Source organism: Aotus nancymaae, unplaced genomic scaffold (assembly GCF_030222135.1).
Source record: "Aotus nancymaae isolate 86718 unplaced genomic scaffold, 86718_ANA_hifiasm-v0.15.2.pri h1tg000036l, whole genome shotgun sequence".
Taxonomy (NCBI): Eukaryota; Metazoa; Chordata; class Mammalia; order Primates; family Aotidae; genus Aotus; species Aotus nancymaae.
In genome coordinates, this window is record NW_026988450.1 from 52,323,175 (window position 1) to 52,349,477 (window position 26,303).

The window sequence follows — 26,303 nt, forward strand, 5'->3', positions numbered from 1 at the left end:
CCAATCCAGTAATGCCCAGAACGTGATCTCTACATTTCCATTTCCTACTGAAAAAGACTAAAAATCCTTGAAGAAATGGTAATTTCAGCTCTAGGGCAGGAAATGTACAATATGAACGTGGAAGGAACATTTTGTCATACTGGAAAACAAGGCAACTATGAAAAACAACTCAAAAGGATCCAAGAGCCAACTTGAATTGGTTCTCAATGGCAAAGATAATACAATTTAAATATCAATAAGGAGAATAATTTCAATGGTTTAAAACATGAAATATGTTTAAATACATGAGTATGAGTTCAACTTACAGTGAAATAAAAATTATTGGTCAACTTACAGTATGCCAGCAAACCAACTTGTTACTTTGAAAATTGGTAAATTGAACCAAACGTTTCTTCTGCTTTCTCTATATGTACTGTATGTCTGAGTAACCAAATTGTTCATGAAGGGAAATTTCTCTTTCTAAAACTATATATACACATACACACAATATTATATATCTTATAGTAACATCACATATTAGTGGTATAGCTTGCAAAAGAAGAAAGAGTGATACAATTTGAATATTAACTTTTTTCAACTCCTCACGAATTAAGGGATCTAGTAATGAACATCAACAACTGATAACATTCCCAAAAGAGATAGACCAGCTATGTGCCTCCAATGAAAGTATATAACAGCACACAAGAAGTAGTTTTCCAAGAAACAATCAAGCTAGGATCTGATGTAGCCTCTAGTTCTAACCATTAATTTGTGGGAAATACAGGGGATAGAGGAGGATATTCATTGACACCACAGGGATATAATCAGCAAAATCCAGACTGTGGGAAACTTGAAAGACAATTTCGTTTATTTAACAAATAATTAGCGAGAAAAGTGAGAGAGAAAAAAAAACTTATAGATTAAAAAAAACTTAAGATCATATCAACCAATTGCAATGTTTGAACTTTATTTGGATACTGATTCAAGCCAACTATAAACACAAAGCAAAACTTCCTTGAGATAGTTGAGGACATTTGAACATTGGCTGGATAGTTGATATTAAATAATTATTATTTATGTCTGGTAATGATACTGTGGTTCTTTTTAAATAGTACCTTTATCTTTTAGAGATATTGAAATATTTAAGACAAAGTGATATGACATGTTGAGTTTGCTTCAGAATAATCTAGAAATGGGAAGTAGAAGGGGAGTCTAGATGAAATAATATTTCAGATAGGCAGATGTTAACCAAGATGCATAAAAATTTTGATACATGCCTTTAGTTCAAACCACCTATTCTTTGAACATGATTTTTTATTAATACTCCAGTGTTTTTACTAATGTTCTTGCCTCTACCCAAACTGTTCTTAACAGCTATCCCCATTTGTCAAAATTAAGTGAAATAAGCCAAGCACAGAGAGACAAACTTCTCATGTTCTCACTCATTTGCAGCAGCTGCAAATTAAAACAATCAAACTCATGGAGACAGGCAGTAGAATGTTAGCTACCAGAGACTGGGATGGGTAGTGAGGAGTTGGGGGAAAGTGGGGATGGTTAATGGGCACAAAAAATAGAAAGAATGAATAAAATCTAGTATTTGATAGCACACAGGGTGACTGCAATAAATCATAATTCATAGTATATTTAAAAATCACTAAAAGTCAGGCATGGTGGCTCACGCCTATAATCCCAGCTCTTAGGAAGGCAGAGGCAGGTGGATAGCTGGAGCCCAGGAGTTTGAGACCTGCCTGGGCAATATAGCGAGACCTCGTTCTCGACAAAAAGGAAAAAAAAAAGACAAAAAATAATAAAAATAACTAAAAGAGTATAATTGGAATGTTTGTAACACAAGGAAATGATACATGCTTGAGGTGACAGATGCCCCATTTACACTAATGTGATTATTACATGTTGAATTCCTGTATCAAAAAGTCTCATGTACTCCATAAATATATACCTACTATGTACACATAAAAATTAAAAATTTTAAAAAAGTGGTGCCTTGAGATGGAATCTACTCCTGGTGAAGATGCTGTCAATATTGTTGAAATGACAACAAAGGATTTGATGTATTACATAAACTTCGTTGATAAGGCAGCAGCAGGGATGGAAAGGATTGACTCCAATTTCCAACAAAGTTCTACTGTGAGTAAAATACTATCAAACACCACCACAAGCTACAGAGAAATCTTCCACTAAAGCAAGAGTCAATCGATGTGGTAAACTCCATTGTTATTTTAAGAAATTGCCACAGCCACCCCAACCTTCAGCAACCACCAACCTGATCAGTCAGCAGCCATTAACACTGAGGCAAGATCCCCTAGCAGCAAGCAGATTACAACTCACTGAAGGCTGAGATGATTGTCAAAATTTTTTAGCAATAAAGGATTTTAAATTAAGCTACATACAAGGTATTTTTAGACATAATGCTATTGTACACTTAATAGGCTACAGTATAATGTCAACATAATTTTCATATACCCTAGGAAACCAAAAAATTCATGACTCATTTTCTTGTGATACTCACTTTGTTGCAGTAGTCTGGAAGTGAACTATGAAAGTATCTCAGAGATCTCAAAGGTATGCCTATATATTTATAAATCTCTTAATACATGAGCAGAAATTTATTAGGGGAATTGGCTCTCTCAATTATGGAGGCTGAGAAGTCTCACAATAGGCCATTTGCAAACTGGAGAACCAGGGAGGCCCACGGTGTAATTCTCAGTTTGAGACCGAAGTCCTGGGAACCTGGGGTAGGGGGTGTGCTGTTGCAAGTCCAAGTCCAAAGGCGGGAGAACCTGGAGTTCTGATGTCCAAGGGCAGTTGAAGAAAGGTGTCCCCGCTCCAGAATAAAGATCACATTCACCTTCCCTCCCTTCCTTTTTGTTTGAAAGCGGCTCTCAGCTGAGTGGCTGTGGGCAGATCTTCCTTACTCAGTCCACTGATTTAAATGCCAATATCTTCTGGAAACACACTCATAGATATACCTAGAAATAATGCCTTAACAGCTAGCTGAGTACCCCTAGCCCTGTCATGTTGAAATCTAAAATTAACCATCATAGACTTATCTCATTATTACACCTAATAACCGGCTTACAGACGTTTTGCTTCCTGTCCTGGCAACTCTGAGTCTGCTGGTTTGGAAATCTTAGTATCCATGAAGGGAACAAAACAGCGGTTCCACTGAATCATAGAATGAGACAGGTTATCAGTTTTCTATTGGCTGCATGAAAAATGACTACAAATTTAGTAACTTAAAACAACACAAATTTATTTATCTCATGGTTTCTGTGGATCAAGGGTCTGGGTACAGGTTAGCTGAGTCCTCTGCTCAGTGTTACCAGGCTGAAATTGAACCATTAGCTGGGGCTGTGATCTCATTTGAGACTTAGGACCCTATTCCTAGCACATGTGGTTGTTAGCACAATTCGGTTCCTTGCAGTTGTGATTAGAGTTCTAGTTTTTTGTTTTGTTTTGTTTTTTTTACTGTTAGCTGAGGACTGCTCTCAGCTTCTAGAGGTCACCCTCAGGTCCTTGTGGTCCCTACTCTCACAATAGGCTGTTTTTCTTCTATACCAGCAGGATAACTCTTCTGCTTTTATACAACTTGCCTAATTAGATCATACCTACACAGGATAATCTCCCTTTGGATTATAGTCAACTGATTAGGAATCCTTTGCCATATAGCATAATCATGGAGGTGCTATCCAATTGTATTTACAGGTCTCAACCATGCTCAAGAAGAGTTTACACAGGTGTGTACAAGAGAGGGAAGGAGTCATGGCATTCATCTTAGAATTCTGCTTTTCAGACTGCCACCTGGTCATTTTACACTTCTCGTACCACTTAGCCAACGAATGAAAAAGAGGGGGTTATTTATTGGCTGTAGTGATTGATCTCAATTTCCAAGGTAAATTGGTTTGCTGCTGCAAATGGAAGCAGGAAGGACTGTCTGGAACCCAGGAGCTGTTTTAAGGTGCCTCTTAATACTTCCGTGTCCAACAGTAAATGTTAAATGGAAAACCACAAGAATCAGAAAAGGGGCAGGATGACTGAGGATTCAGACCTTTCAAAAAGGAAGGTTTAAAGCACTCTACCAGGCAAAGAACCCAGAGCATCTGATTCTGACTGTGGGAAAGGGAAATACAGAGGTAGTTGAAGGTGGAAGCTATGGATATCAACCATAATCTTGTGACCAATTACATAAACAAGGACTGCAGTAGCTCTGCATATTTTCTCTTTGCTTGTATGCATGTGTTTATTTTTATTTTCTACTTTCCTATCCTCCCTATTTTTATTACACAGGTTATTGAAAGTCAACTTTGCAATTCAGTCTTAACAATATTAGGTGGGATGATGACTGAATTGAAGAGTAATTAATATAGCCAGCAGTGAATCCAATGACTGTTGAGACTTTGTGTCTTATTTTGGGGAACAGCAAGTGCTTCACTTAACAGAAGGGTAACTGTATCTCACTAGGCCAAAATATAGTTAGTTGCTCTGTTGTTGTGCAAAAGTTCAAATATGTGCAGAAGGGTGCGTATATATGGAAGCTGAGCAGTCAAAGGGGCAACTAAGCCCCCTCGTCAATTTATCACTTCTCAACTCCAAATTCATCCTTCAGTATCTACTCTGTGATAACAGATTGAACAATAAGCATTTCTCCTTTAAAATGAGAATAAGAAGTAGAGGATGCTGGAGGGGTGCTGCAGGAGGAAAGGAACTTCTCATCCTAGTGTTGGTATGCTCATTTTTTTTTCTCTTTTGCTCCCACTGCAAGGTCAGTGGTATATGCATCTGATGGTGTTTTGCTCCGGTTGCACACAGAATGTACAGTACACCCTGCAGTCCCAACCTAGGAGGCCTAGTGACCACCTTGCTGTAGCCCTCTTGAGTTGCACCCCACATGCTCCTGACCTTGTACCTGCAGCAGTGCCCTGACTCTCTGTATGCCCACCCATCAATCTCAGCTTTTCTTTCTCCTGAAGGTTGGCTTCTGAAGTCTTTCAATGTGTACAAGTTCTGCCCCAATTTCACACCTGCAGAAATGTCCTAACTCTCTCTGCAATCTGCTCACCAGCCTTGGCTTGTCTGTGTCCCAGAGGACCGTTTCCTGTTTATCAGACAATTCTAAACCAGTTCTGGCCCCAGGTACACAGGCAAACTTCCACACCACCCAGTGGTTTGCACCCACAACTTCTCCAAAAAAGTCTGAACACCAGAGGGGGACTCTCTTCCAACTTTGTCCTTCTTTGGCTACTCACCCTCAGCCCTAGAATAGTTTAGATTCTCTAAACATATTTCTATTGTTCTATTACCACATAATAATCCTTTAAACTTAGCCTATTTAAATTATGGTGTGTTCTGTCTCCTGGTTGAACCTAGATTGACAGATGTAATTGACTTGATTGTTAAGTTTGGGACAGGGAAGTGAGCATGAGTGGCACGCACTTTCCCTCCTCTTCCTTTGGAAATAAGCTGCTTACAGAGAAAATGCATTCTGCTCCATTCCTCCTTGCTGTAACTTTTACAAGAGCAGGCCATAAAATAGTCTTAGTCCAGTCTTAGTCCTTATATATGTGTAAAAGTAGTTTTCTTTACACCAAGCCCCAGAATCATATACCCATCCAACCACGAACAACACTGGACTAAGTGTTGTTGATTCTGGGGCTTGGTATAAAGACTAAGTGTTGTTGATTCTGGTGTATGATTCTGGGGCTTCGTATAAAGAAAACTACTTTACACATATATAAGCTTCATTCTCTAATTTTAGCTTTATCATTAATAAAAGCATTATCCCATGCTTCCTCTACCTCTTGTCTATGTCTGGATTAGTTTGGAACTTGGGTGGGAAAGAGATCAATGTGAATCACTTAAAAACAGCTTGCTGGTTTTCCTTTTGATATGTTGAATGTGAACTGGTTTTATAACTTCCTAGCCTTACAATGGTACAAGCTAATCATAATTAACATATATTGAAATTTAATACTAAACACAATCCTGGTATATTAGATCTCAGAAAATACACTAGGGAGAACTTACAAATCATCCAACTTTTGTACAGTTGGGCCTTCCACCAGAAACATATTTTTATTTTTCTAAGTCTACCAATCTTCTTTCTTTGTGCTTTTCATGATGAGCTGAATAATCTCTTTAATTTATATAAATATTAAACATTTAATGTTTTTCTATAAAACTGAACACATTTTAATGAAACTATGTGACCACACAAGGGTCCCAAAGTGCTCAATTTTCATAAAGATTACATCAATTTCCACAGAAACAAGAGTCCACATAGATCATAACAGCTGATGAGGAAGTAACATACAGAATTCAGGGTATCACAGATTTGTGTCATCCAGGAAGTTTTCAGTAACAGCAAGTGATAGAAAAAGCAAACGGAGACTAGCTTTAAAAATACAGGAAATCAGTCAGGCACAGTGGCTCATACCTGTAATCCTAGCACTTTGGGAGGCTGAGTTGGGCAGATCACTTGAGGTCAGGAGTTCTAGGACAGCCTGGCCAACATGGTGAAACCTGTCTCTACTAAAAACATAAAAATTAGCTGGGTGTGGTGGCACGTGCCTGTAGTTCCAACAACTCAGGAGGCTGAGACAGGAGAATAGTTTGAACCTGGGAGGCAGAGGTTGCAGTGAGCTGAGATCAAACCACTGCACTCCAGCCTGGACAACAGGGTGAAACTGCGTCTCAAAAAAAAAAACCCCAAAAAACCACACAAAAACAGGAAATCTATTGGGTCACCCAGCTGAACTCCAGAGAATACATGCTGCTAGGGATAAGGACTGATCCAGAATCCCATGTAATACAACATAATACCTAGTTCCTTTCTTTCAATTTCTTATTGTTACTTCCTTGGTGCTGACTCCATTTTAGACAAACTGACTCTGCTTAATCTATGATTCTAAATTGGCTTTGAGAAACTCTAAGCTCAAAAATTAGCTCTAAGTTCTTTCACCCTGAGTATAGTGACATAAATTCTGTAGCAGTGCCCTGACTCTCTGTATGCCCACCCATCAATCTCTGCTTTCCTTTCTCCTAAAGGTTGGCTTCTGAGGTCCTTCAATGTGTAGAAGTTCTGCTCCAGTTTCACACCTGCAGAAATGTCCTAACTCTCTCTGCAATCTGCTCACCAGCCTTGGCTTGCTTGTGTCCCAGAGGACTATTTCCTGTTTATCAAATTCTGTTTGCAGCAAAGAGAGAATTTATGTCACTATACTCAGGGTGAAAATGTCTTTAAGAGTCACTCTGATAGGGAAAATGTGGCACATATACACCATGGAATATTATGCAGCCATCAAAAACAATGAGTTCGCGTCCTTTGTAGGGACATGGATGAACCTGGAAATCACCATTCTCAGCAAACTGACACAAGAACAGAAAATCAAACACCGCATGTTCTCACTCATAGGCGGGTGTTGAACAATGAGAACACATGGACACAGAGAGGGGAGCATCACACACTGGGGTCTGTTGGGGGGAAATAGGGGAGGGACAGCAGGTGGTGGGGAGTTGGAGAGAGATAGCATGGGGAGAAATACCAGATATAGGTGATAGGGAGGAAGGCAGCAAATCACACTGCCATGTGTGTACCTATGCAACAATCTTGTGTGTTCTTCATATGTACCCCAAAACCTAAAATGCAATTTAAAAAAATAGTTAAAAAAAAAGTCACTCTGATCATATCAGCTTAAGCAACTGTGCCAATTCCAAACCACTCATTATGAATAGAGAGCACATTCAGATTGGCTCTGCTAATTATGGCCGTCTCTAGGGCAGGTGAGACTGATCACATCTAAATCACAAAACTGAGAATGGTGGCGAGGGGGTAAGTTCCAAAAAGAAATTCCATAGCCGGGTGAGGTAGCTCAGCCTGTAGTCCCAGCTATTAGGGAGGCTGAGGTGGGAGCATCCCTTGAGTCCAGGAGTTTGAGCCTGCTGTGAGCTATGATCATGTGATCATGTCACTGCACTCCAAACTGGGTGACAGAGTGAGACCCTGTCTCAAAAAAAAAAAAAGGAACTTCAGACTACTACTCCAAAAAGGAAGAGGCATGGATGCTACACAGCCAATTAACAGGTATTCATTACAGGGACTTCCAGAGTCTTTTTCCTATTTACTCCTTTAGAAACAAATTTGAGACTTTAACCCCAAACTTCACATAATTTCTGCATGTTACCTAACTCATCTTTTGAAAATAGGCATAAAGGTAACAATCATCTCACAGGATTTTGTTTCTATAAGCTATTTTACAATAGCTAAAGAGACCTTGTTATAAAAGTGGTAATAATACATACTTTATCTGGAGGATTTTATATTCATCAAAGTGTCCACATTCAAAAGAAAATGTTAACTCTGATGACTCAAACTCCAACATACTTTTTAGTTGGTATCCCTTTTTTAGTGTGTTTAGAAGACAAGACTTTCTAAATATTGTCAGACTACAAAGGCATGTATTCAAATGTAATAGCCTTCTTTTCACAAGTCATGGTACCCATCATTGTCTTTGATTACATTTTCTGGTGCATAGCTCCAGCAAATTCGTTTATTTATTTTTTGGCCTGTGTCTTTATCTTCAAGGATTCTCCCTAGAGTCGTGTTCTAGTTTTCCCTTTGCCAACCTCTCCTACCTACACTCTTTCATAGACTTGCAGTACTTTTACAAGCTAAAGTTCTTTACCTTCCTTTTATCTGCCAAAACCCAGGAAAGAAGAGCCCATAGTGAGATGAATACTTACTGTCACTCTACTCCCTAAGTTGCTTGCAATGTGTCATTAGCCTCTATAATTTGAATCTGCTTTATTAGTGGCATCAATCTTCATCCTACCAAAATATCTATTGGTTGATTAACACCTTCTGTTTTGAATTTGTTTCTTATCTAACCAGTCTTCCTCTGTCATCCCTAAGAAGTAGCCATGTCTCTGTTCTAATTACTCTCACTTCTCTTTTACCCAGTAAAGCCCACACAGGTTTGGTCAGGCTCCGAGAGTTCTCATGTCCTGGTCCCAATCTTTCAGCTTTCTCTTCAACTTCCTTTTATTATTACATTGACAACTCACTGTTCAAGGCAAATCACCTGTGCTTTCCTTTTTCCATGGTTCCCTCTGGGATCTTCATTCAACGCCCAGCTTAAATGTTTCCCCCTCCATGAACCCTGCTGTAGTTCTCCAAAGCTATAAAGCACTACTTCAGACTCCATCAACCAGGTCCAAGCTACCACCTGCTCATGACAGACATTTGTAAAAGCTTCCTAACAAGTATTCCTGCTTTTTGCCTGTCTTGTTTCCTCTGTATAATCACCAGAATGATCTCTCAATTGAAACTCTTTATCATGGCCTACAAGGCCTGTTCTCTGCTAACATTTATTGGTCCAGGCATGCTAAGCACTTTTAAAAAATTCATTCAATTAATCCTCTCAATAATCCTACAGCTATGTACTTTTAATTTCCTCATTTGCAGCAGATGCTGTTGGTAACTCACCCAGACCCCTTTTACAGGACTGGTGCACCCATACTCTAGCTGCTGTAGGTGTAGGCTGGTAAGAGCTCACACCTTGGCCCTTATTTGAAGGACTGCCCTTGGCTGAGGAGAGGTACCTAGTCACTCCTCCATCCCTTTTCCCCACAGTCAGTGGTGACAGCCTGATGTGGGAACCTAATGGCTCAGCCCCCTCACCTCTTGCAGGACAACTGTTGTGGCCCAATTCATTCGGCAGAGTGCCCTATAGGGTCAGGCTGAGGCTACTCCTGAAACTCCTCCTCTGCCTTATCCTATTTGCTTTATTCCATTGCAGATTTCTCCTAAAAGTGCTCCCTCAATCACCTGCACGAGACTCCCCATCTCCAGCATTGTTACAGAGGAAATGATCTAAGATACCATTTTACAGATCAGGAAACCTAAGACAAAGAGGGCTGAAGTGATCTGCCTAAGGTCAAACAGAAAATGGGAAAGCTGAATTTTGAAGCCAGAGGGTCTGGCTGTCCACCCTGAGCTCTTTCCCACTATACTGTAGTGGCCATTTCTCCAACCTCCTCTCTCTCCTCACTCATCTCACCAGCCAGTTAATTCCTGCCTCAGGCCCTTTGTACTTCCTATCCTCTCTGGCTAGAAATATGTTTCCTCATATTGTGGCTTGCTTCCTCACTTCTTTCAAAATATTCCAAATATGACCTGAGACCTCTCCGACCCCAACCTAAGATAGCAACACTATCCCCCAGTTCTGCTATAGTTTTATTTATAGCATTAAATACCTAAATCACATTATGCATGTATTTGGTTTTCTGGCACTTAGACCAAGAAGAAAATTCCCTGAGGGCAGGAATTTTGTCTGGCTTATTTATTGGTATATCCTCAGTGCTTGGTGACACACTTGGCAAAGAGGAGTTGAGTGACTATTTGTTGTTGAATGACTGAAATTGAGTTCTCTTCTCTCAGAACTCTTACTGGGCTTTGTAACAGATTCCTTACATGTTCTGAATCTACAATTGTAGTTATTTAATGCATATTTTTCTATCACGCAAGCTTATATGCTCTCAGAGGAAGAATTCTGTTTTATTCACTTGGGAGTACATAGGAGGTATTTAAATAATGGTGCTATCTTAAGCACCAAATATCAACTGCAGTTCATTTTTCCACATGGGGACTAATACCAGGATTTCATACGAATAACAGTATAATCCAGAAGTGTAAAAAAATACATCACATTTAACTTATAAAGTGTTCCTATGCATGTTACAAGATATTACAGTAAATACAATTAGGTACTTATCATTTTATCTTTATTTCAAAAACAATGCCATTTTCAAAATATAAAAAATAAACCTATTTTCAAAGAACTATTTAAAGACGGCTTTGAAAATCACAGTTTTATTTACAACAAATAGATGGTAGTGCAACAGCACTCATAGATGTTTATGATAAATAAAAATACTAGCATCATTCTGGCATCTTTTGGGAACAGGCCCTTTTATATTTATAGATGTCTACAATGACTCATAAAAGTAAAATCAATAATGGCTATTAATGTGATTTGCATTTCAACCTGAATTTGAGCAACCAATGAAGAGTAATCATTTATTTGGGATCTACATCCATATATCTGAAAACTAAAGTATAAAGTTTCTCATTTTCATCCAGTTTGTCAACAAACACATCCCAAACATTTCAGTATCTGTAAAAGGTGATCTATTTAGCATCCCAATAAGTGATTTATAGCTATCTATGCTTAATAAAGGTTGACACAGCTGGATCCTAGAAGCTCCGATTTTATAAATTTAAAATAGACTAAGTACTTATGCTAAAACACAAGAACTGGATCTAGGATTTTATTTAAAATTATGGAAGTCTCTGGGGAAAAAAAAAATTAGCAATGGAATGACAATAGATGTCAGCTATTTCTCCAAGAAGTATGCAATTTCTCAATTTTCGCTAGGTAGTGCATCCCAGTTGAATTAAAACTAAAGCATAGAGTGGAATTTTTTCTCACTAAGATTTCTCAATTCTAAAATCTTCTGAATTTGGTCAACACCTTATGCAGTAAATCCTTAATTTACTTTGAAAGAAAGACATTCTTTTAAAAAGGCATTTTCTTGGTATTGCACAAAGGTTAATTTTAAAGCAATCCAGGCAAATAAGTCACACAAAAAAGTACATTGATCTAATCCATTTAGCAAATGTTGCAAATCAGCTTCTACCAATAAAATGCAGAAATTTGTGAAACTCTATACTTCGTGTCAGTTTTTTAATATTGTGTTGATGGCAGCCATTTTGGGCAGAGGTAGCCAAGTTCCGTATATATGGGGAAGGCAAAAAGCAGAAAAACATTGCGAAGACTTAGCAGTTCTCTGGCCTCTAATGACTACAGACCAATTTCAAATATGAGCCATGTTGCTGTGCAGGATTCTTCTTTTATGCCTTAAATAAAAGGAGCTTGTTGCTGCCTTGGGCAGATATACTGAATTATCTTCTTTTAGCTTACTTTCTCTTTTCTCCAAGGTCAAGTAAAAAATGTGAGACGTTTTCATATACCACAAAGGTAATACAGCAGGCTGGAGTCACTCTAATTAAATTGGGAGCAATTCCTTTGTAAAATCCACTGATGCCTTCTTTCCTTTAGAGGGAAAAATAGAAATATGCTTAATTTTCTATAGAGGTAGCATGAAAACATGAAAGTTTTAACTGGCAAAAGGCATGGAGCAAGCAGCAGTCAAACCTCACTCTGATTTAAGTCCATGTTTTCAATGTCCTAAAGTAATGTAGTTTATAAGCCATTTGTAGAGGTTTACATTCCTTTTATGGATCTACTGAGGAAGAGAAGGTAGGGACATCTCAAAACTGAATTAAAAGTGCTTTAAGTTAGCTATCTTTCAAATGCTTTTAAATGTATGAACAGGCAGGAGTTTTAACTGACCTAACGTAGGCATTAAAAAAATCTCACAGCTTGGATAAATGCTAGCCAACATTAAATACAGCATATACAAAGATAAAACTTTATTTCCTTAATGCCAAGAATACGGAATATGGCCTAGAACTTTGTCATGTAGGCACTCATTAAATATTTCTTGAATTAAATTAAATGTAAACATCCTAAATGTTCTGCTCTGTTCTTTCAGAATTAAAGGGAAATATAGTGATGTCTGCCTATAATAATTTAACTAGTTTCATACTGAAGAACAAGCATCTCTTTCTTTTTTTTTTTTTTTGAGACAGAGTTTCACTCGTTACCCAGGCTGGAGTGCAATGGCGTGATCTCGGCTCACCGCAACCTCCGCCTCCTGGGTTCAAGCAATTCTCCTGCCTCAACCTCCCGAGTAGCTGGGACTACAGGCGCGCACCACCATGCCCAGCTAATTTTTGTATTTTTAGTAGAGATGGGGTTTCACCTTGTTGACCAGGATGGTCTTGATCTCTTGACCTTGTGATCCACCCGCCTCAGTCTCCCAAAGTGCTGGGATTATAGGCGTGAGCCACCGTACCCGGCCCCTCTCTTTCATATATTGAAACAAGTATTTGCAAAAGTTATTGTGCCAGTAGCAGGTTTGGAGCCTTCTTGAATGTATTAAGCCATATTTATGACTTCTTATATTCAATACCCTCAGATATTTTAAAACATTTAAATTTCATTTTCTAAAACATTTTCCCACATTTAATTTGACTCTTATAACAACCTATTAGCCTAGACAGTCTTATTTTACAAATGAAGAAATCAAGCCTCAGAGACATGGTCACATACATAATTATAGGGAAAGCAGGGATCACCAATCATGTTTTCACTACAGCAAACTAGCCTTTGCTATAAAACTAATATCAACAAGATGGTCTAAGATATGCAAGGTACCTTATCAAAGCAATTTTGATATAGCGCATGCTCTCACCTCCATGTCTTTGTGATTACATCTATTACACCATCGTAAGACATGTGTTGATCCTGAAGACGAGCTCTTACGACTTGATATGGGTATGTTGCTGCGACAGCAAATATTTTGGATAGTGCTGCAACAGATATATATTCTACTGTGCTCTAAAATGGTAACACAAAAGTTTTTTCTTTAGACAGGATTTCTTTAAAAACACAGAAGTAAAAATTATATTAAAAAAATTTAAATAGATCTTTAAAGGGTTCTATTTTTGACAAATGTGTGGCATCAGCCTATAAATATTTAACTATAAATTAAATCAGTGGCAGAGTCAGTACTCATCATCACAGCACTACCACCAAAGTAAGCATGACAAAAATTTCTATCTACTAAATACCCATAAAAGTAAATGATATCATTTTTACAAGAATCATCTTACCAACTGAGCTTCTGGTAATCTATTGACATGCTGGTTGTACTTCAACTTCAGCAATTCATATGCCATAAACTGGAGGGCACCGTGTGATGTTCCAAACAGTCCAGGAACAAATCCCTAAAAGGGAATGGTTTTTGAAAAGCAAAACAATATAATTTCAAAGAACAATATATTTGAGTAAAATACTTTCTCTTCTCTCTCATTATAGTACTTTAAGCAAATTCATTTAAGTTTTGTACAAATAACGTTTTTAAAATCTGAGGTTAAAGACCTGTAGCAATATAAAAAAAACAAAGGGATACTATTCTCTTCTACTTTATTTTTAAAGGTTTGGATGTTCATATATTAGTTTTTCTTTAAACAGTATACATACTGTTTTTCTTGACAGTATATACTGTCAAGACTTGAGGAATAGGAAATTAAATTCTGGAAAGTTAAGAAACTAAGGTGGCTGGGCGAGGTGGCTCATGCCTGGAATCCCAGCACTTTGGGAGGCCGAGGCAGGTGGATCATGAAGTCAGGAGTTCAAGACCAGCCTGGCCAACATGGTGAAAACCGAGGCAGGTGGATCACAAGGTCAGGAGTTCAAGACCAGCCTGGCCAACATGGTGAAAACCCATCTCTACTAAAAATACAAAAATAATCCAAGCTACTTGGGAGGCTAAGGCAGGAGAATTGCTTGAACCGGGACCCTGGAGGCGGAGGTTGCAGTGAGCCGAGATTGTGCCACTGCACTCCAGCCTGGGCTACAAAGAAACTAAAGGTAATGGTAAATCAATGAACTAAGGATACGTATTCTGAAAGACTAAGGCAGAAAGTGATGAAAAAACACAAAATTGAATAATATATTTATAAAATTTTTGTCCATAAGTCAGTAAAATCATAATATCAGCCTTAAAATGATTTTAAAAGCTATTACTCAATCATTAAAAACCAAACTGAAATTCAATGCATCTAATTTTGATTTTAAACTATGTATGCCTAAAAATTTCTTTATGGGGATAAGCAAGATATGGGAGTAGAAGGTAGAAAAGGGGAAAATAAAAAGGAGTTATAAAATCAGACAACAGATCTGACACTAGGAATAAATTTTTAAAATATTACAACAGGCAAAGGGCTGGGTTTGATTTTTGTTATTTTTAAATTTATGTAAGATTTGAGATGAATTAAAAAAAAATTTTAAGATCCTGTTAGAACTGCTAATGTCTTCTCCAGACTACATTATCCCAGGTTCCCAAGAGACCAGTTTCCAAGGAACGAAGTAAGGAATAAGTGACCTTGTTGTGTGACTTATCAAAAAGATATTTGACAAAGTTTTAGACAGTTCTCACATCCACCAATGTCATAATGATACATCCTATGTTAATGAGGATAAACAGCTTTAAGTATAATTTCAGTATTATTAACTAGATTTCAGTTTTCATTAAACTGTTTCTTGCCTAAGTTTGGCTTCTTTTTGAGACTTACTACAGGTCACTCAGAACTAAGACAAAAGAGCCAATGGAAATTGCAATTTTCAGTTATTTAAAATACATTGATAATTTGTTACCTTATACAATCCACGCACACCTTCATACTTATATATTTTCACAAGTGTATCAAACATTCCTTTATATTGTCGGTGTGGGGAGTTAACAACAGCATCATACTGTAACATAAGGCGAGTTTTTGTTACCCATAATGGGTTTGTAATGCAGAGGGTCATGGCTCCTAAAATGAGATTTCAATAAGATTATTCAGCATACAGATACTTTCACACTTATGACAATCCAAATTAAAAACAGTACATTTATGTTAAAAAAAAAAAAAGATAATGCACAGGGACCATATCTGAAACTATAAAATGCAGTCTCTGAGGCACAGTTTTAAGATCAAAGGATTAAGTTCCTCATGCAGTTAGTGAGAGGTAAATTAAAAGAGAGATGGAAATGTGAAATGCCTTCCCTTTGAGGTATAAGGATAGCAAAAATGTCCTGACTCCTAAACAACGTGGCCAGGTGCAGAGAACAGAAGGTAAGCAGATACAGATCTTAGGTAGAGCACATGGTATAGTTCAGAGGTGTTGAAAATAAGGGAAAAGGACCAGGAATCTGGTATCCCAAGACCCTGTGCATGTGACACACATAACTACCCCAACTTTATCACAATCTTCTTCAAATCCATTCAAAGTAACTATTATCCCTCATAAATTAAATAATTACGTAATATAGTAAGTCACATTTTACATCCGTTATACAGACTGACAATTTTATAAAAAAAAATTCATCTGGTTAATGTTTCTTACTTGATAGGTTTCTTAAGCAGTCCTTTATTCAACAAATATTTAAAACTGTTATGACTCAGGTCTTTAATAGTGGCTATGTATTCAAAAATGAGTAAGTTAGTTTTTGCCTAATCAAACATTAAGAAATCAAGGTATTAAAGTAGGAGTTATAAATACTGATGACTCTTACTTTGTTTTTTCCTTCTGGATAGTATACATAAATGAAGTGATTAAACCAGGATGCTAAATTGTATAATTTGAAAACTAAAATTATACTTTAATTAAAGAAACACTATACCAAATCATTTTAAACTATTAGGGATTCATAACTTTTCTAAACTTTACCACTCTGCGATAAGTAAAATTCTTGAAATCTGAACAGAGTAATCATAAGAATTCCTGCTAAGAAATTCCATATAACTAATTTAATATAGTTAGGCATATTTAAACTCAGGTATTCAAAGAAAAAAAAATCAAAAGCAAAAACTGAAAATTAAGTTTGGAAGGTGACATTTTTATATCTCACACATTGCCTTACCAGCTTCAGCAGCTGAGACAAGGTATTCTGTTGCCTCTAACCGTTCAGCTCTTCCTTCTGTCTTATATGACTTGATGGCATTGTAACTAAAAGGATTAAATGCAAGCAGTTTAATTTGAATAGGTGTCAAAAAGTCTGTTTTAAAGTGTAATGCAACACCAGTACTTCAAAAGCGAAAGTCAATGCATAATGCAACCACAAAATGAGACCTTTTTCAAGAATGGATTTGCTGGAAGTGGTTTACTGAAAGATTATACCACCCTTCCCTCTCAAATAAATATGGCTACCAATACAAATGTAAAATATTTTAATCAGACACTCATCAATTACTTTCAAAAGACAGGAAAACTGAGAGGAGGGGAGAATATAGTGGTGGTACACAGACTGGCCAGAAAAGACAAAAGATACCAAAGAAGGGGTACCTAACAAATATATACTAAGCACCTATGTTCAGGTACTATAGTTGAGTTTCTGACAGATAAAAAGATAAACGTGATTTTTTTCTTAACAAACTAAGGACTATTAAATGATCATCATAAAAGACAACAGACAACAGAAGATATTCAGGAATTATGACTGCGATCATAGAAGGCTTTGTGTAAAAGGTAGTATTGAACTGGGTATTGAGACAGGCAGTTTCAACAGGGGAAAGGATCAGTATGGTGAGAAGTAGTAAGGATCGGTGAGAAGACAGGGAAAATTGGCCACTCTTGAGTGGCAGATTGAGATTTGGGTTTTATTTAGTAGAAAATCCCCATTAAATGTTTCAGAGTAAGGGAGTCAAATCAGCCTATTTCCTTTAATGCTAATTTCTACTTTTCTCTTGGATGAAGATGTCAAGTGAACACATTTTTCTTTTCTTTTTTTCAGAGACAGAGTCTCACTCTATCACCCAGACTAGAGGGCAGTGACACAATCACAGCTCACTGTAACCTTGAATTCCTAGCTTCAAGCAATCCTCCTGCCTCAGCCTCCCAGTTAGCTAAGACTACAGGCATGCAGTATCATGAAGCCAGACAAATTCTTTTTAAAATTTTTTGAAGAGACAGGTCTTACTATGTTGCCTAGGCTGGTCTCAAACTTCCAGACTCATGTGATCCTCCTGCCTTGGCCTCCCAAAGTGCTGGGATTACAGGTGTGAGACACTGCACCTGGCCCAAGAAATTCTTATCATGCCAATTTTATATTAATATGGCTTATCCTTAGAAACTGTCTTGATGAATCTATACAACTCAAATTCATAAAGCATTATATATGTGTGTGTGTGTGTGTGTGTGTGTGTGTGTGTGTTGAGGGGTATGTGTGTGTATATAATTTCACACATACCTCTCTAAAGAGAAGAAAAAGAAAAAATATTTGAACAATTTTAAGGCTGAATTTTATTTTGCTTTTATTTAAAAAATATTTTAAGATTGGTTTGGATACTGCCATAAACTTATGGGAGATCAAGTAAAATATGTGACACAGAGAAGACGAAGGCAAATACACTAGATATGATGTTCTCCTAAAAATGAAACCTGTTGAAGCAAAGAAAAGCTTCACCATTCATGGTTTCAGTTTCACAGATCAGAGAGGCATGCTCCAAGCAGCACATTATCCCTCAATGCAGTGCCAGGATACTTTGTGACCATGCTCTTGTTCACTAAATAAGCTGAATATGCCTGTCAGAGGATCCTTCTATGGATTCTTCAGGAGGCAGGTAAGAGCAGTTATTTTAAATGATGATGTTATCTGACCGGTGAAGGAGTAAGGAAAGGAGTGAGCTGGAAAGATAATGGGGCAGGTCAAACAAGAAACAATTTGCCTCAAACCCTTCTGTCCATGCACTGGCTTTTGCCTTCTGTTCCCAATAGGGATTTCCTGTGGTACATATTTCCTGTGGTCTATCCTTTCCTGCTTTTCCACCTTCACCATAAATCAAATGTATCTTTGTAAGCAATCTTAAATATTTTGGGAATCTGGATGAGGATAAACAAGTAACTAATGATACTTCAGTATTTATGAAATTTTCTATTTGGGGTACTCTGGAACTAATCTCTGACACATGGAGAAAATAACTTATTTATTTAAACAATCTTCTCTATCAAGACTGAATACCAAAGAGAACTGAAATCTATAGGATTAATTTTAGACAACAGTTGCAGGCTCCTCTAGTCTCTACGATACTTTCCAAAACCACTAGTAAATAACAAACCGACTGATTCAACTTTTTCTAGTCTAGTAATATTTTGACTCTATTAGAAATGCTTAAGAGTATGCACTGATATGGCCAAAACACCTAATAAAACACCGAAGAGGCCTTATAATTTCATTGTGAGTTATCTGGAGTTGGCTGTTTTTCAAATGGCTTTAACTAAAGTGAAAAGCTCCCTTTAATATGTATTTAGCTTATCAAAGTAATCAGTTAAACATTTTCATCTTCCTGAATTCACCTCACAGAAATGGCTTCTGTAAGAGTATTATTCCATCTCATCTCTTCACCTTTTTCCTATTAAGAACTTTCTTCCAGACTAAATAAATGCCTCTAATAATAACTAATAAGCTATTAGCTATTATTAGAGGCATCTGATAATCAAACTAATAAGCCATTTTGAATCAAACTAATCAAACTAAGTCATTTTGTTCTTTCTGATCCTTCCAATTCAGAGAAACTGATTAAATGACTTATGTTTCATCATCTGACAAGTAAAAAATCACTAAAAACAAAATTTCATTTTTTTATTTAATACTGTAAAGTCTCCCAAATCTACTCACAAGAAAAAGTAGAGTCCCCAGGATAAACCTGCACCCCACACATTTGGGGTTACTCCTTGATAAAGTCCCCGCAGTCCATCAAGTTTCCAAATGGTAGTCAAGCAATGTAAAATTCCTTTATATTTTGGTCTCAGTTCCAATCCATCACTCACTGCATTAAAGGATACACAAAGTCAGGTAAGAACAAAGTTTTAGCTCTGTATCACATATAAACACAGATATTGCACAGTCAGTTATACAAAGGAGATAAGCTTAGAAGAAAAACTTTTTTAGGTAGAAAAAATTATTTTCCAGGCTTCAATATTTTAAAACTACTACATTCCTCAATTTATTCAAGTGTTTATTTAGGGCATACTAAGCACTCAAATAATATTTTAGGAAATATCAGATTAGCTCAAATAATCTGAAAGTCTCTTAGGTAACTAGGTTTCAACACTAGGTTTTCTTTTTGCTCCAAGGTTAAGGATTTGAATGTTAAAAAATAAACTAGCCAGGAGCCTCAATTATATCGAGTACTAGCAAGACCCGAGGAATGGCAGGAAAGAAAATGCAGAGGATGGGGTAAATTTTCTTCCTGGAAATTCTTCCTATCCTCTCCACCAAAACATATCAAAATCCAAGTAGAAAGTAGGAAAGTATTTCACTTGAACATATCCAAAATTGAACAAGTTTTCCCCATTCCTTCCGAAGCTGATCTTACTGTTGAGCTGTATAGCTCAACAAATGTCGTCATCATCTACATAGATGCCCACACCAGATAGCCAGGGACTATCCATGAACCCTCCTCCCCCCTCCCTTTTTTATCAAATAACAAGTCCTTTTGATTCTGTCTCACAAATTTCTTTTGCACCTATGTCTCTTAAGTTCACACCATCATCCTACTTTGAGACACCATCAGTTTTCAACTAGCATCATCAGCATTTAAAGTAGTCTTCTTGCCAATTTTGTAAAAAATATAATCTAGGTTATAAATCTGGTAGTTTTTCATTTCATCTCTCTGTAGGAAATAGAAAGCACATTCAAAATAGGATAACTCTAGGGCATGAGAGGCAGCTAAAAGGACTATTTACAAAGGTGTGAGCAGGCTGTAGAAAACCACAAGGAATAATACAGTATCAATTCTTTCTTTACTATTAAAAAAAATCACTTAATTCTAGGAGCATTAAGTATCTCAGTAATTGGCAATGACATTCCACATTATGCATGCCATTCTACGTTATACTGTAGTATATCCAAAATTGTAATTTTACTATAGTTTTGTATACAGCTTTGTTTTCCACTCAAGATTATTTGTGAGCAGTTCTCCTTGTTATTCAATAGATTTCCCAAAAAAAGATTTTTAGCATATGACATCATGGTTTTCCATCTTATAGAAATCACATCATTTACACAGTCATTCCTCCATTTGACATGAATTCTCTTTTTTTTGGCTATTATAAAAAGTTCTCTAAAGAACATTCTGTACAACAATCTGCATGAACGATTATTGTCTTGGAATTAGCTATTAGAAAGGGAACTGATATGGGTCAATGGGTGTATACTTAAGTTACAAATACATACTGAACCTGCCTTCCAGAAAGTTTAGACAAATTGTATTCCACTAGCCATAGGAGCATCCCTGGTTCACTGTTGCCCTCACTGTCCTAATTCACTGTGTATAATCCAGTCTGGCAAAGAAGAATCACTGTTTACCATTTGCAGGCAAAGGGGGAAAAGTCAATTTCTTTCATCATTAACCTGCCAACGTTACAGCACGAAGTGAGATGAAAGTACATCAGGTTTTATCAGTAGACCTGAGTTTGATATGTAACTTCCCTAATTCGCTACATGGTCTTATCCTTTCTGAGCTTCAGCATCCTCACTTATAAAATGCGGATAAAAGTCATGTACCTCACAGGGTTTTTTGAGGTTTATATAGGACAACAAATTTAAAAGCAGGCAGCAGAATGACAGGCTCCTGAGAAATGTTTTCCTGTGTAGTTTATAATCTTTCTGATGCTTCCCCTGGATTCTCTGTGTCTCATTCTTCTGTATAGATCCCTTTTTCTAAGAACTCTCCATTTTTCTCTCAATAATAAACTCACAATACCATTTCTCTCTTGAGGTAAAAAGCAAAACCAACCATTAAAACACCACCTGTTCTTTTCATAGGTATAAACCAAGGCTGGACTAGGATCTCCCTAACATAAAATTAAAATTATATAGATAAAATACAGTGAATTTTTTTGGTCTAAATCAGGGGTCCCCAACTCCCTGTACCAGTCAGTAGCCTGTTAGGAAATGGGCCCACAGCAGGTGAGTGGAGTGTGAGCAAAGCTTCATCTGTACTTATGGCTGCTCCCCATCCGCTTGTATTACTGGAGCTCTGCCTCCTGTCAGATCAGTGGTGGTGTTAGATTCTTACACAATCACGAACCCTACTGTGAACTGCACACACAAGGGATCTAGGCTGCATGCTCCTTAAGAGAATCTATTGCCTGATGATCTGAGGAATAGTTTCATCGTGAAATGCCTGATGATCTGAGGAGGAATAGTTTCATCGTGAAATCAACCATACCTCCTCTACTCCCATCCATGGAAAAACTGTCTTCCATGAAACCAGTCCCTGGAGCCAAAAAGGTTGGGGACTACTGGCCTAAATGACCTCATGATTGTCTTAAAAACATTTGCCGCTAACCAATTAGTGTGTAGATCTAATCATCTACCAAATAATTTACAATGGCTTATCATAGCGCTAAAAATCACCAATAGACACAAGCTGAAGATAAAAAGTTTGGTGTACAGAAAGGAGCCAAGACAGGACACTCATTTTAAATTCACCTTCTAAGAAGAAAGACAATATAATGACTTAAAAAATTACCACCTAGCACCATCACCCTAATACAACTTGTTTCATTTTCTGGATATTAGTTTTACCTCTCCTTTGTCTCTCTTAATAAAAGTAATCCCCTCTACCTGTGCTCTACATTGGTGTTTTTAAAATTCCAGATGAATCAAGAAACCAATTGAGCAGATTGCTAGTATCTTTTCTTCAAAACCAGACTGGAATAGAAAACAAATATAAATGACATCACAAGTAGGATAAATATTGTTTCATGAAACGTGTGTTTCAGTAATGTTTGTGTATGTATGTGTACGCATTGGATAGCAAAGGTGAAATTTATTTCTGGTCAAAAAAGCTTGTTCTAGATCCTGTTCCTTCAGACAACCCCCCTTAGTTAAGTTAGATACCTTATCCTTATCTTCCGGCCTCCATTCCCAATCTCTTCCTTGCTTTAAGTTCTTTCCATTAGTATTTAAACAGGCTTAAATCTCTCCTAAGTATTTACTCTTTGATCCCAGCACCTCCTTATCAGTTAAGTGTCTGCAATGAGAAAACACGTCCCTCCCTGCCCCACTCCAGGCAATCTCAGCAGGGACTCTCTCACCTCCAAGGCAATCTGGTTTGGGCTTTACCAATTACTCCAAGCACTCTAATTAAGAACCTTCAAAGGCACTTTGGAGTCCTCTCTTTCTTAGGAACCCTTAGCAGCACCTGAAATTGTTTTATCTCCTAAAGCCCTCTCTTCTGGCTCATTTAACACCGCACCATCTTCCATGTCCTCTCCCTTCTTTGCCACTAAATTTCCTTGGCTCCCTCTTCTCTGATCATCCTTAAACGCTGATTTTTATATGCACAATTTCCACCAAATAGAGGTGGTCTCTCAACCCGGTGGCTTCAACTGCCATCCTGGTGTTACTAGTCCAGATCTTATTCCTAACATCCTGCCCCACTAAGGGTTCTGATCCTACTGCCGGTTTCCATTTTTCATAAAAGACATGTCACTCTGGCAGCTTCTTAACTTTCTGGAATCATTCTTTATTTTCATCTCTATCATTTTAATTTATCCTTTAGCTATACAAAACTACCCACTCATGGTTTCAAACTAACAGCATATGTTATGGAAAAAGACTTTCTGAGCTTGAATCCTAGTTCTAGCAATTACTTTGCAACCTTGAGTAAGTCACTGGATTACTCTGTGCCTGAATTTTTCCGTGAGATAGGAAAAATAATAGAATCTAACTCTAAAAATTACAAAGGATTAAATGAGTTAGCTCATATAAAGCTCTTAGAATTATGCCTGACATATTGCAAGCACTCAATAAGTACTAGTTTATTTATGCCACTGGGTCTTGCAATACCATATACTTATAAAACTTTATTCTGCACTACTGTTACTGAATTTTACATTTTGGTTCCTTAATGTTTTGGGTGTAGTCATACTCTCCACATTCTTCACAAAAGCTCACACATATCTTTAACTTGCAAATGATCAGGTTTTTGGGTTACTTAGAAAATTACTATATCTCATTCTCATTCTTTTGTTGGGGCTCTCTCATCATTCTTGAGGGTTTAACATTACATCGTAAAGTTAGAAGGAGTCTGAGTAGTCATCTAATCCAATCTTTCCACCTAATACAAGAGTATCTTCTAACTTCTGTCATCCAACTGCTATCTGAACCACTTCTAATCATCATCAATTTCATTTCTGAGCACTACCACACTGCCAAACCAAAATCTGCTTCCCTGTAATTTCCACTCAACCTGTGTCTGACCTTAGGATCAACCCACAATAAGGTAGCCCCCTTTCCCCACATGGAAGTTCTCTAAATATCTTGAGGTTTTTTTCTCTCCTGAGCTAAACTAGTTCCTCCAGTTATTTTTCATACGAATTAATTTCTAATCTTTCTACCACTCTGGACACCTCTGAGTTCCAATTTGTACTTGAACTCACAGAAAAATTCCAGGTTTGGTTTAATAGCACATGCATTCAGATCCTGTCATCATTAGATTTTAATTTTATTAAATGAGTTTCATTACAATGGAAGCATAAGAACTACAGTAAGTTATTCAGCATTGGTGCTGATAATCAATACATTTTTCTGTTATTCATCTTCCTAAATTTTCCTCCTTTCTATCACTATTTCAGAGCTACATTGTGAGCTTTATTATACAAACTCTTGCTTCAATGCCTAGATCTTTAATTTAGGCCTCCAATCCAAACTCAATCCTTTTATCTGTCACCTCAGCCCCACTAGTCTCCCAATACTCTTCCCAATTCATCAAGACTACTAATCTTCTCAGGTACCAAGAATTCTGTTTCCTCAGGAATGCTATGCTTCACAGCACTGTCTTAAACTCATCAGACCAATCACACTATTCTTCAATGATCACCTCGACTATCACCTCTTCGGCTCCTAAATAAAATGCTGCTGAAGAGAGATACCAAGTCATACAGGCCTGCACCTGCAGCCAAGTCTAAAATTCTTCTAATGCTCAAACTATTGCATAACAGGGACTTATAGAGGAAGGATGGTGAGGAGTTAAATGCCAGGGGGTTCCAGAGTTAGATTACCTGGGTTTAAATCCCAGATCCATCTTTACAAACTTGTGATTCGGGCAAATTAGTCACCTTCTGTTATCCTCATCTGTATAGCAGGGATCATAAACTCACAGGACTGTTCCTATGAATAGATTTACAGGATAATAAATGAGATAATACATCTAAAACATAGTTCATTGCCTTGCTCCTAGTAAATAAAGATTACTTGTCAATAATTATTTGTGGATGCATCATAAAACTTCATAAAATTATATGCCTTTGTGATGTTTTTTCTAGGGATAATACTCTATAATTTTTGATGATTTTTCTTCATAGATTGGCTTCTTGCCTCCTCTCCACCTGTCAAAATATTAGCCCTTCTATGGGAAACCCCATGCCTCAATCTTCCATTGAACTTTTAAAGATACATATGACTATCAGAAATGTAGAATTTTCTTGACGGTTTACCTGTATTTATGTTTCGTATTTGTATTGTCTGATTTTATGTAGTCTAGAATTACATTTTATCTAAGTCTAACGTCTACAATTAAATTCTAAGTTCCCTGAAGACAAGAATTTTATTAGATACTTCTGTAGCACATACAGCAGTCTACACATATTAAGAGAATATACAGCAAGTGAAATGAATTACCTAATGCTAAGATAAACAACTGTAGATTTAATTCTCAAGGCAGAACTTGTAATAACTTTATTTGAAAACTATTTTCTGCAATTTCAGTTATCAAAGATCGTCTTTGAAACTCTTTCCAAACTTTAGAATAGAATTTAACTTCTAAAATGCTTTGTTAATTTCAAATACTCAATTCATCTAATACACTTAAAATAGTTTTTCGATTCTAGCTACCTATTCTTTCACAGGCCCTTGTACCATTCTACAAACTACAAAAAACAAACATTCAAGAGAATTCTATTACAAATCTACTCCCAACATTAGCTGAAGATTACGCCCTATCCCAACACTGGTCGAGCTGCCAAACCACGTGGCTATGCTAAGATTTCAAAGTTCCTCCAAGAGTGAAATATTTGCACGTATGAGAAATAAACCCTAAAATGTGACAATCTCTTCTTTATTTTACAAATCAGGAATTGCATCCCATCTTCCCTGCCAATGAGGATGTTTTTTTCTCATACTTCTCTACATACAGGCCCCATCCATTAGTCTTGAGGAGCGGGGAAGGTCGCACGCCGACCCCTCTACAAAGCACCATTTCCTCAAATCTAGTTCAGGTGAGCCAGGGCGGACAGCATCTCCTTCAATCCTTCTCCTTCTCCTAGTACGGAAAAGGCAGAGGAGACCAAGGCCTCTTTTTGAGTCTTTACCACTCAGTTCAGGCTGACAGTGTGAGGAAGCAGCCCGGTGTCTGGGTGGGCTCTTACCAGCGAAGCGGATCTTCACGAGGTCGAGCGGGTGCAGGGCAAGGTTGGACAACACGCCGCCGCTCACGCCCGCTACCAGGTTCTCATACCGGACATGGCGGAATACAGTGCTCCACGCCGATGACCCGGAGGCCGACAGGCCCTGGCCCGTCATAGGCTCGGGGCCCGCCGATACTACGGCGCCCAGGGCCGCGGAAG

At 37.5% G+C, this 26,303-nt stretch overlaps 1 protein-coding gene across 1 annotated transcript; it reads right to left on the reverse strand.

Moving 5' to 3' along the window:
- Positions 1-11,888: 11,888 nt before the first annotated feature.
- On the reverse strand, positions 11,889-26,259 carry SLC25A32 (solute carrier family 25 member 32). Its single transcript, XM_012474892.2, has 7 exons — positions 26,106-26,259; positions 19,345-19,495; positions 16,591-16,676; positions 15,339-15,499; positions 13,793-13,906; positions 13,372-13,517; positions 11,889-12,107 (listed from the first exon to the last, which is right to left on the reverse strand). Exons 1-7 carry the CDS (start codon positions 26,257-26,259, stop codon positions 11,972-11,974), a joined length of 948 nt encoding a protein of 315 aa, XP_012330315.2. The 3' UTR covers positions 11,889-11,971.
- Positions 26,260-26,303: the final 44 nt, after the last annotated feature.